Source organism: Gossypium raimondii, chromosome 5 (assembly GCF_025698545.1).
Source record: "Gossypium raimondii isolate GPD5lz chromosome 5, ASM2569854v1, whole genome shotgun sequence".
NCBI classification, from domain to species: Eukaryota; Viridiplantae; Streptophyta; class Magnoliopsida; order Malvales; family Malvaceae; genus Gossypium; species Gossypium raimondii.
Genome location: NC_068569.1, coordinates 5,428,865 through 5,440,078, shown reverse-complemented (window position 1 = coordinate 5,440,078; position 11,214 = coordinate 5,428,865). Strand labels below are relative to the sequence as shown.

The following is an 11,214-nucleotide window of genomic DNA, read 5'->3' as shown; positions in this document are numbered from 1 at the left end:
TAAAAATTCCCCATGTACTAAAAAGTAAATAAAAGACAACTTTTTTTTTTTAAAATTAACCTTACTGCCAATGAGGCGTTATTAATAGTAAGGTGAGTGTCTGAAATTTTATGATAGCAGATTCCAATATCATTTTATATGTATAAATATATGTTAATTTTCAATTTATATTTATTTTTGATAATTTAATGTTGGTAACTATTATCCAGAATGGTCTAGCAACAAATAATAACTACAATGAAGTTAAACTCATTTAAGACTGGTACTCTAAGAATTAGGAATTAAAGTTTCGACAGATATTGAGAGAGAGTAATAGGGTGATAGATTGTCTCACAAAAGAAGCCAAATGTGAAGTGGGGCAGTTGATTGTTCATGAGGAACCACCGGCAAGTTTGAGGAGTTTATTAAACAACGATAACCATTGCGCTTCATATCCTATGTTTGAGGGTGTGTAGTTCCGATGTAATCCTAGCTTAATGCTTTTCCTTTTTCATAAAAAAATATATAATTTTATTTTAATTTATGTCAACATTGTATAAAATTATTTTGGTATAAGTTTGGTAATCAATTTGATTGTCCTTTATAATTGTAAAAAAGCACTTACTTATACTAATTGAAATATATATTATATTTAACAATATGATTATTTTAACATAATATAATCTATAATTTATTTTAATATTAAATAAAACATTATTATTTTTAATTAAAAACTATGGAATAAAAAGATTCATAGTAAATATATATAACTTCATTCATTTAATAAATAAACATTGACAATTAATTATTTCCTAAAAGTTTCCAAATTTGAGAATTAAAGTATCCACTGACTGTAAAATATGTTGTATTAGTATGAATAAAGCTCAAAACCTGAATATAATTACGAGGCGTAACTTGTTAGTTGTTCCGTCGAAGCAACCAAATACGCAAAGCTTTTGACTATTCAGTAACATTTGGGATTCTTCTTTATAGGCCCCTACCCTAGCTGCCACTTCCTCCGAAGCTAGATCCTAATCTAGCATTAGCTTTTGGAATAGCTACTTACTTTTCACGCTTTTTCTGATCTTCAACTCATTAATTCTTTCTTCTGTACGGTAAGGTAAGGTAAAACGTATCCCACAAAACAAATACCCACCCACAGCAGTTCTCTGCTTGACATAAGCTCACTCAACCCATCAACATATAGATTATATATTTTATTATTATTCCAGTTCCCAATGAAAGAGTTATGAATTTCTAACACTGCATGCATGCTCCCCTTTCACATTGGCAAACTAGTTAAGCTCGCTAGCCTTTAACATACCTTTGGAATTTAATGCCACTCGGGACTCTCTAGTCTCTACCTACCTACCTGCAGGGCTTCCCATATGCTTTGTCCAACAAAGTCTTTTAGGTTGGGTTTGGATGGTCTGTGCGTTTGCCTGTGGTTAGTATAAAAATAGCGGTGGCGGTGAGGTTAAACACTGTAACGATACTGTAACGTAAGACAAAAAGTAAGCTAAACGCACCGCACCGTAACCAATGGGAAGCCTAAGTTCCATGTTACCCACATATTCAACTACTTCTACCTTTTGAAGCACCAAGTATGAGCATTGAGCAACACCCACTCCTTTCTCTGTTTTCCTTTTCCCTCAAAACCAAAAATAACCAAAGTCAAAGCAGCTTTTACTTTTTACTGTTAGATTAGATTGGTCTTGAAAATGACACGTTCGGATAAAACCCAACATTGTTTCTGACCTCGCGTGCCTGTTCTTCCTCAACTCTCTACTTACTGCAGTGACGTCCATCACGCTTTTTTACCCAATTGACCCAAAAATATTAATGTTTATAAAAATAACCCTAATTCAAAAATATTCATCAAAATAACTTAAAATGAACAGTAAAATTAAGTTATGAAAAATAGATGGTCGGCATTACTTTTTTTATTAAAAAATAAATTTTGGGTGCTGACATATTGATGGCTGGCACCTTTTATCTGATTAAAAAAATATTTTTTAGGCAGTGGTGCCTGCTAACAAAGGGCCAAAATCACCCAACAAAAAAATTGAAAATATTGTAACATAACCCCTCCTTATTTTCCCATCTTTTTTATTTTCTAAGTTTAATTACATTTTACATTTAAAAAAATATTAAACTACTTATCATATTTTTTAATTATTATTGCAGTACTCACATTATTATTAAATTTAAAAATTAATTTAAAATATATTGAACTACATATTAAAAATTATTATTGAATTTTCATGATTTTAAATTAATTTTTAATTTTAACAATAATGTGAGTGATGCAATAATAATTAAAAAACATGATAAGTAGTTCAATATTGTTTTAAAATATAAAATATGTAATTAAACTTGAAAAATAAAAAAAAAGATGGAAAAACAAGGAGGGGTTATGTTGCAATATTGTTGGGTGATATTCGCCCTTTGTTGGCCGGCACCACTTCCCCCCCAAAAAATATCTTTTTAATCAGATAAAAAGATGACAATCATCAGTGTACCAACACCTCCAAAATTTTTTTTGAAAAAATATATGGTTCTGGCCATTTGGTGTCCAAAATCCCAAAAAATTATTTTTTTAATAGAAAAAAGTGGTGCCTACCATCTATTTCTTATAACCTAATTTTACTGTCTCTTTCAAGTCATTTTAATAAATATTTTTGAATTAGGTATTTTTATAAATATTAATTTTTGTTGGGTGAAATGGGTAAAATAGCCTGTCCATCACCTTAAACAGGACCCACTCCCATCCCATCCCATCCCATTCCGCACTCCTGCTATTTTCGCCCCCTCTTATTCTCATTATTTTCACGAGGCACATAAAGTTACCCCCCCCCCCCCACCGTCTCTCCCTCATTTGATATTGACTGAATTTTGTTTTCTTCTTCTCTTGTGACTGAAAATGAAAGATTATCTTCATCCAGTTCCATGTCCATCATTGACAGCGGGGGACTAGGGGACAAGTATCATGCACTATTTGTATACAAGCAACAGCTAAAAGCCAAGCAAAACCCATGCGCAGTTTCTTACACTAACTTAGAATTTCACTCATGTATAAACACTACATATTCATATGTATGATCATAAATCTAATTATGTATATAGCTATATATAATATATGAATCGATATTTTACCATCTTACACAGTATTACTCGATATCTTTACCATATACTATTAATACATTTGGATGCATATTGCTTTGCATTGCATAATAGTATAATAAAAGAAGATACCTAAATTCTGTACCCTATTAGCATACAAGATGAAAACCCAACAACACCAACTTAAAAATTAAATATATATTATTTATTTGATTCATTGATAGTGCATAGATAATTAATAATAAATTATTAATTCATAATTTAAATATATGTGCCATATCCTTTATTCAGTTTACATTGGATCTATATGTACCTGTGATTAATCGTAACATTATTAAGCACGGAATTGAGGGACAGGGAGGTTGACAATAAAAAAAGAACAAAACTTAAGACAACTCATACAGTATTTGGTCTAAGTATTTGGTCTAAGAGTTAAGCAAAATTAAAACAAATATGATATAAAGCACAAAAGCACCTTGATCAATGCCTGTATGAGGGGACAAGAAATAAAAGACAGAGCTCAGTAACGAGTTGAAAGTTACCCAGAAACAGTATAGAAGAGTCAAGTTGCTCACGTACACTGTATGAAGCCTGTGTATGTCACTCTGGCTTATTCTCTGAGGCCTTCTTTCTTGAGATGTCAAAAGAAATTGGTCCTTCCCCAGGGAAAGAGGTTGGGCTTAGAGACCCTAGCTTTCAACCCTTAACAAGTGACATTTCAGTTGTTCTGTAGCAACACTAAACTATGGGAACTACTACCCCGAAAGACACGTCGCACATCATACTTGTCTTCTTTTTTTAATTATTTATTTACGACATGTGAAAAGTAGATAGCCTTTTCCTTGTGAATTATGATCCCTAAATACAAATTTCAAAACTGTAGACAGTGATAGAAGGAATGCATGTTCCAAAAAGATCAAGATAAGAGAACGGTGGTAGTGATTTTTTATGGTTTAACAATTAACAAGCATGAAGGTAATTATATTATAAAGTGCATATATATAAAGCTAGTTATCATTCAAATTATATCAAGGAAAGATAAATGAATACAAGCTCAAAACCCCCCAAAATAGTTCTCATACTGAGCTTGAGATGTTATTAAAACTAAAATCTATCTGACTAATGTATATATGTCGAGAATATCACAAGTCCTTCATTTACTCAAAAGGGACGTGAGGGTGGACCCCAAGGCATAACATCGGGCGAGATCTGGCAATTGAGTGGAGTGGGACATGGTGAACTGTAAACAGCCGTGGACATACCAGTTGAAGAGCATGACTCGGTTGCACCAGAAGCTCCACCACCAACGTTACCGTGAATACAATGCTTGGTTTCCTGATGAGTATCTTCATTATCACCTTTACAAGGCAGCCTATGAAACGCAGGGTTTACAAAAGTAGCAGCCACCACAATCACCTGCGTTGCTGCTATTACTTTCCCTCCTATCATCCCTCCAAAAACTTGCCCTTGTGCACCTGCAAGAGTTATACCAAAAGAGCAAGACAGATTGGGAGACAAGGAACTAGGCGAGGGTGAGCTTGATGGCTGAGAAGATTGTGACGTTTCAGTAGAAGAAGATATGGTAGTAGATGCAATGTATGAGCCAGACAAAGAGAGCAACCCGAAGGGTCCATGAAGAGAGAGAGCAGGCGCTTGAGAAACAGGATGGCGGAGCGTGACGTTTGATACAGAGCCAGTAACATTGATAATACAAATACCAACATGGTTAGAACGGGCAAAGGTGATAATAGCATCAATAATATCAGAACCAGCGGAGATGTCAAGAATGACAGGCTTCATAGCAGAGCCAGTGTCTCTGGTTATAACAATGGGGGGTTTAGGCTTGTTTTTGGATCCAGGAGGCCTACCTCTAGGCTTCCTCTGGTGATGGTGATGATCAAGGGTGACAATCATGTTGGTAGGAGTTTTGGACTTGGAAGAAAATGCAGGAGAAGTTGGGACACTCCTAGGGCTGTGCTCCGATGAGTCATCGTCGGAGACGTGCGCTTGAGAAAGTGAGATAGCTCCGCTATAATCCGCCATTGTGCGCAGAGCCGAGGGACTAAAAAGCGAGAACAGGTCATAAAAAAGATGAAGCAATTTACGCTTTTTTAGGGTTTTATAGCCATCGTTTATATTAAGTACAATAAGTGGGACCTCCCGTTAAAATTTTGGTAGGGTCCTATCCAATGATGGGTTACGAGTAAGTTTAAAGGGTTTTTTTTGTTTCCATCAAGTTTTGGGCTAATCCATATTAATTCTAATTTTACGGGTTTTTCTTACTCTAATTAAATAATTATTTTTTTCAAGATATCCATTAGAGTGAGTTGGATAATTAATTAATTTTTTACGTTAAAGACGTAGATTTAGTCACGAGTTTTAAAATTACTCTATACTCAAGATAAAATTGAATTTTTAACCATTAGTTAAAGTAAAAAAAATATCATCAGCAACTACAATTATCTTTTTGTTTTATTAAATTTGTTTAGATAAATTAAAAATCTTATGCATATTTATGATTTTGAAATTTATGTTTTTTTTTTACCTTTCAAATACATAATCACGTGTAAATTTAAAGAGTTTATATATAAAATATGCATTTCATGTAAAATCGAAATATAAAAATTTGATTTCTTATACGGCAAATAAGAATCCAACATAGGTTTGGGCTCATCCTGAAGTAAGCCTAAAAAATCATGGGCTTATGACGGGTTTATCTCCCGGGGATTTTCCTTCTTTATTTATTTATTGTTTAAAACATTCTTACTCTCCAGTAACCATACTTGTAATTTACCAATGAAAGATAAACATAAAGGAAATGAGCAAACAACCAACCTATTATGTACCCACTCTACCTTCTATTTCAAGCCATCCCAGCATGGTTCAAAGTAGTATTCATTAATGGATTTTTTTTGGTTATATAATAGTAACATATAATTTCTTTATCACAATGATACGAGCTTTTGTTTTGGATTTAGTAAAATTAAAAGAAAATTTTCTAAATGTTAATAATTCATTAATTAATCATTGAGATAGCGTGATATAATGTTTGGTATGACAAAAAGTGATCAATTTCTTAGGAATTTAATAAGTTGGAAAATGATTCTAACATTTGGGAGTTACGTTCCCATGAACATGATAATGTGATTCCCATAATAATAATAAAATAAAAAATTACTTTTCCATATAGATTGGAACAATAAAAATATTAAGACAAAACCTCGTGTGATAGTCTGATGGTCAAGTTGTTTATCGTCCTAGGTGTGATCTGGTTTCGAGTCACGCTAGTCGCGTTTGTTGTTCGGGGTTTGCCTTGTTATTGTAATTCATCAAAAAAAAATTTAAGACAAAATTAACCATATTTTATATTGGTTTAAGAAATTAATCTATTAATAAACGCCAAAAAAAAGGCTATTGTCTCCTTCCTTCTATTTGATTTTTTCTATTACTTCAACGGATTCTTCGCATGTAATTTTTTTCTCTAATTTTATTTTTATATGCATATTTAATCATTTATATGGTATATCGCTTACATATTATCTTTATTTTCTATTGTTTTTCTCTTTTCTTTTCGATGTATTAATTGAAATTCAATTTTATTATAGTTTTTATGAATATTTATGACCAAAAGGAAAAAAATTAAGATTAAGTTTAGCTCACTTATTTAATCATAACCTTTTGCATGATTGAACTTTAAATTATTTATAATTTTGTTTAGAGTAATACCTAAAATCAATTTTTTACATTATAGTCTTTAGCTAAACTAATACATGATTTGAAATATTTAGCTTATATATGCATTATTATATTTAAAATATATGTGCAAGACAAATTTGAAACAAATTTGCTTTCAATTAAAAATAAAAATAAAAATAAAAACAATTTAAAACTATCAATTAAAATTTATTATTAAATATTTAACCCAAATATTTGTTAAGAATAAATTTTATTATAAAATTAAAATCTTTAATATTATCTTTTATTTAATAAGGATAAATTCTTAAATTATGGTTACAGTTTTAGAAAAGTACTTAGTGAACCAAACGTTGTAATATAATTGTCCTGAGATTTTAATCAATACCTTTTGATGTATACCAAACGTAATTATATTCTCAACAATCACGTTCCATTGGAATCTTAACATAAGAAAACACCAAATACTACTTAAGAATAAATACCAATTTATGATTTATTAATTGAGTAGTGGAAACATTTTTATTTTGATAGTAAATGCACTTGTCGAGGAATAACAAAAGGAGGTTTTTCCTTTACTTAACATAATATAAGAAAACACGTAAGTGTAAATTTCAACTTGTTATTATTAATTGAGTAATTGAATTGTTAAAATGTCAAAATTTTATTTTGATAGTAAATGCAGTTGACGAAAAATATCAAAAAGAAGTTTATATTTATTTAACTTGTATAACTAAGTTTATGATATTTAAATTGACATATAATCTTAGATTTAAGTCATTCTTTCTCTTGTCACTTACGAATATATATATTTTATAATTGGAGGAGGAGAATGTGGTTGTTTGGGATTGAACTTAAACTCTAGTACTTATGATTAAAATTAATTAAAATAACATGGTGAAAAATCAAAATTAAAATACTCTGAAGATATTCTCTAATATGCTAACTTCACTATCTTTTAGTTATAAAGTGTGTGATTAGGGTCGTTATTATAACTTAATGGTTAATAGTAAAAAAAAATAGATAAAATTATAAAAACTAAAAGGAGATATTCATGTATTCAATGCATTGTCTTAATTAAAGTGATCCGATTCTTTTTTCTTAAATAAAATCATTTACTCTTGGCATGAAATAGAAAAACCTACAATGCGCAAAAATAGAAGAAAAAAGATCCTATTGAGAAAGAGGCAGAGAAGTATTGCAAATTCAAGAAGCTAAATAAGCAACACCTGGCACAACGTACATCAAACGTCAAGCTTTTTCAGCTTACCAACACAAATTATACACATGAAATGAGAAGAAAAAAAGAAGACTAGGATAAGCCTTCAACACTGCTACAAAGAAAAGAAGTAGTAATAAGAAGTAGGGGTTTCATTTCAAGAAGGTTTGGTGGTTGTAGAAGGGTTGTTTTGAGGAGACTGCAGGGAATGGTCTCCGGAAGAGTAATGTTGAAGAATGGTTGTGGATGGATTTGAAGAGGTGTCAGTGGATGTAGCTTTAGAGCCGTAGGGAGTGGCAGTGGCAATTGGTTGGACGGAGGAGTGGGTGGATTTGGGTGGCTGCTCGTCTCCTTCCCATGTTAGACTTAGGTCCGGTGGGAGCACTCGAGAGGCTTGGCGTCTGTGCCGAGACATTGCTCTTTCTGTTTTTGCGTCTGTGCGTTGTGCAGCTGTTTGGTGAGCAGTATATATAGGACTATAGGTGTTGGTGGTGTAAGTTTGCTGAGCATTAAGTAATTACTCAAAACAATTAAAGATATTTGCTATTGAAACTATGGATACTAAATCTAATATTTAAAAATATTATTATTAGTTAAAGTGTGTTTGGGTTTAGTATATTTATTGGAGTTATTTAAATGGATTTTAAAATAAATATGGTATAAATGGAAGGATTGAGTAAAGTTGTAATTTTAGAGTGAAGTGTGAGGGGAAAGATATTTGGGAGGTTAGTGGGTGGTGGAGCTTGAATCATTGATTGCCTGCTCAATCCACGACAACCCTCCCTACATTTCACAAATTTGATTGAAATGTCACCATCCATCTCCTACCACAACAATTCCTTTTTATCCTTAATTATTTTGGTATTTTTACGCACACAAAAAAGAGAGAGAAAATGTTCAACTCTTTTAACTTTTGGTCCATTGATCATAATTGTGGGGGTACGTGGCAATTAAAGATTTTTGGTAAAAATAGAGATGTTGAATTTTTAAGAAAATAGATTTACAGGGGTGCATGTAAATGGCATTAGGTTTTAGTTGGAGTAGTCGGTATTCTAGTCTAGTATCAACTCTTCTAATTGCTGATATCTTTATTAATTGTAATATAACGTAAAGAGACATGCATGCATTTTAACTAAACCGTCAGTACCAATTAGCATGCCTCCCATCCATTTTCTCATTATCGGTAACTTTACGTCTTTAAAAATTAATCAAGTGTTATTAGAATCATCTGACTTATAAATTTATAAATTCATTTAATTCAACTCCACCTCCAATCTATCCTTGTAAGTTTTGATGGCAAAGAAGCATAATAATTTCAAATGCCAATGAGTTCTTTGACTTAACCTACGCAAGGATTAATCCAGGTTTGGGGTAATTAGCATTAGTAGCAGCAATGATGAGAGATGGTCATGGCATTTGATTTGGTGGAGTCGGGAGGAACACTGAAAAATGTGATGTTGAGTAAGTTGAATTTTGGACAATATATGATGGTCTCATATTGGATTGGAATGCGAAGAGGAAGAAGATTATAATTGAAATGGATTGTGCTTTAGCTGTTGGGGTCATTTTGGATACGTCTACATGAGTAGTTTCATACAGAGATTTAACCCTACGAATCCAAACTTTGTGTAGATGATATTGGCAGGTGGTCATCCAACAAATTCCAAGGGAGGCTAATGTGGTCACGCATGAATTGGCTGCTTTGATGAGGAATCTTCTTTACGGTTCTATAGTGTTCTAGAAGACTCCAGATTTATTGGTGGAGAAGTTGCATAAAGATGTTCAATATGCGATTTCTAGTGCTACTGAAATTAATTTATCTGTTATCTACCAAAAAGAAGATTATGTTTCGTTTGATTATTTAGTGTATTAATATAAAGAAAAATGACTTGTTACCTAAGTATTGTATAAACGATCATAATATAAATAATAACTGGTAAAAATTAAACTTGAAAAGAAAGAGTAAAAAAAAATAAGTAAATTTTATTTGGGAAGGAAAAGAAAGGATATGCATGAATAGAAGTTATCCAAAGGAGAGGGGATGTGAATCAAACAACAAAATGCCTCAATCATAATAAAACAAAAAAGTTGGTTTCCCTTGATTGATAATATGTAACATCAAACATTTATTCGTGGCACCAAATATTTATTGCATGTGATATGGAACCTATCTTTGCTTTTAAAAAATTAACGATTGAAATTAAATAGAACGCAAGGTGGGGTCAATGCGCATATGCAGAATCACGTGGCAATCTTGTTAGAAATGAGAAACAACCATGTGCAGGCAACTGCCAAACGCCCTCCTTTTTAGTTATGACTTATGAGCCTTGTCTCTTCGGAACAACGTACGACCTCATTTCTTCATTTCAACCATTTTAGTTATTGATATTTACAACACCACATAAATATCTTTATTCTTTTTATCTAAAACAATCCTCAAATTTTATTTAAATAATTTAATATTGTATGAAAAGGTAAATTTGTAGTTGGTTTTGAATGGTAGAAGTTGGAATGATAGAAAATAGAGGAATTCCGATTTTACATTTGCTTTGAAGATTATATATATATATATATATATTTATATTAGGCGAGTGTTTGAATTGGTGGAGCCAAATGGTTTGATGGCCACGAATTCATGAGTTGAATAGGAGTGCGCATTATTTGATGAATTGATGTGAATATAGTATATATACCGTATGTGGATTGATTATCATCTTATTACTCCTCCAACGTGGATGGAACTCCAAATCTGATTGCCAGATTTGGATTTTCTTTTTCTATTGGAGCTAGAAGATAAATGAATATTTACACATAGTTCTGGACTCTATTTATGGTTTTTTATTATTATTTAAACTTGATTTTGTTTAGTACTTTAGTTTCATCTCTCTCAATCCTAAAAAGCAAAATTCCTCATCCATATCCTGTCTCTGCTTTATATTTATATTTACAAATTGAAACCATATAAGGTTTTTATAAAAATTATAACGTGGAAAGAAAAATATTTTTGTGAATATTTTGAAGCAACATGAACTTGCCTCAAATCATGCAAGTTTTAATATACTTGAAAATTTAGTTGAAATAAATCTTGCCCAAATCATTCTTTTTTTGTTTTAAAGAAATGGCTCTGTCCTAGTCCTTGGAGGCTAAGTGCTTTGTATTTGATTTTAAAGGATCAAGATTGGAGAGCTGATATTTCGAAA

At 31.7% G+C, this 11,214-nt stretch overlaps 1 protein-coding gene across 1 annotated transcript; it reads right to left on the bottom strand.

The window, feature by feature from the left end:
* Positions 1-4,068: 4,068 nt before the first annotated feature.
* LOC105769993 (AT-hook motif nuclear-localized protein 17) lies at positions 4,069-5,238 on the bottom strand. The gene has a single exon (XM_012591010.2). The coding sequence runs from the start codon at positions 5,143-5,145 to the stop codon at positions 4,264-4,266; it is 882 nt and encodes a 293-aa protein (XP_012446464.1). The 5' UTR covers positions 5,146-5,238; the 3' UTR covers positions 4,069-4,263.
* Between the last annotated feature and the right edge of the window lie 5,976 nt (positions 5,239-11,214).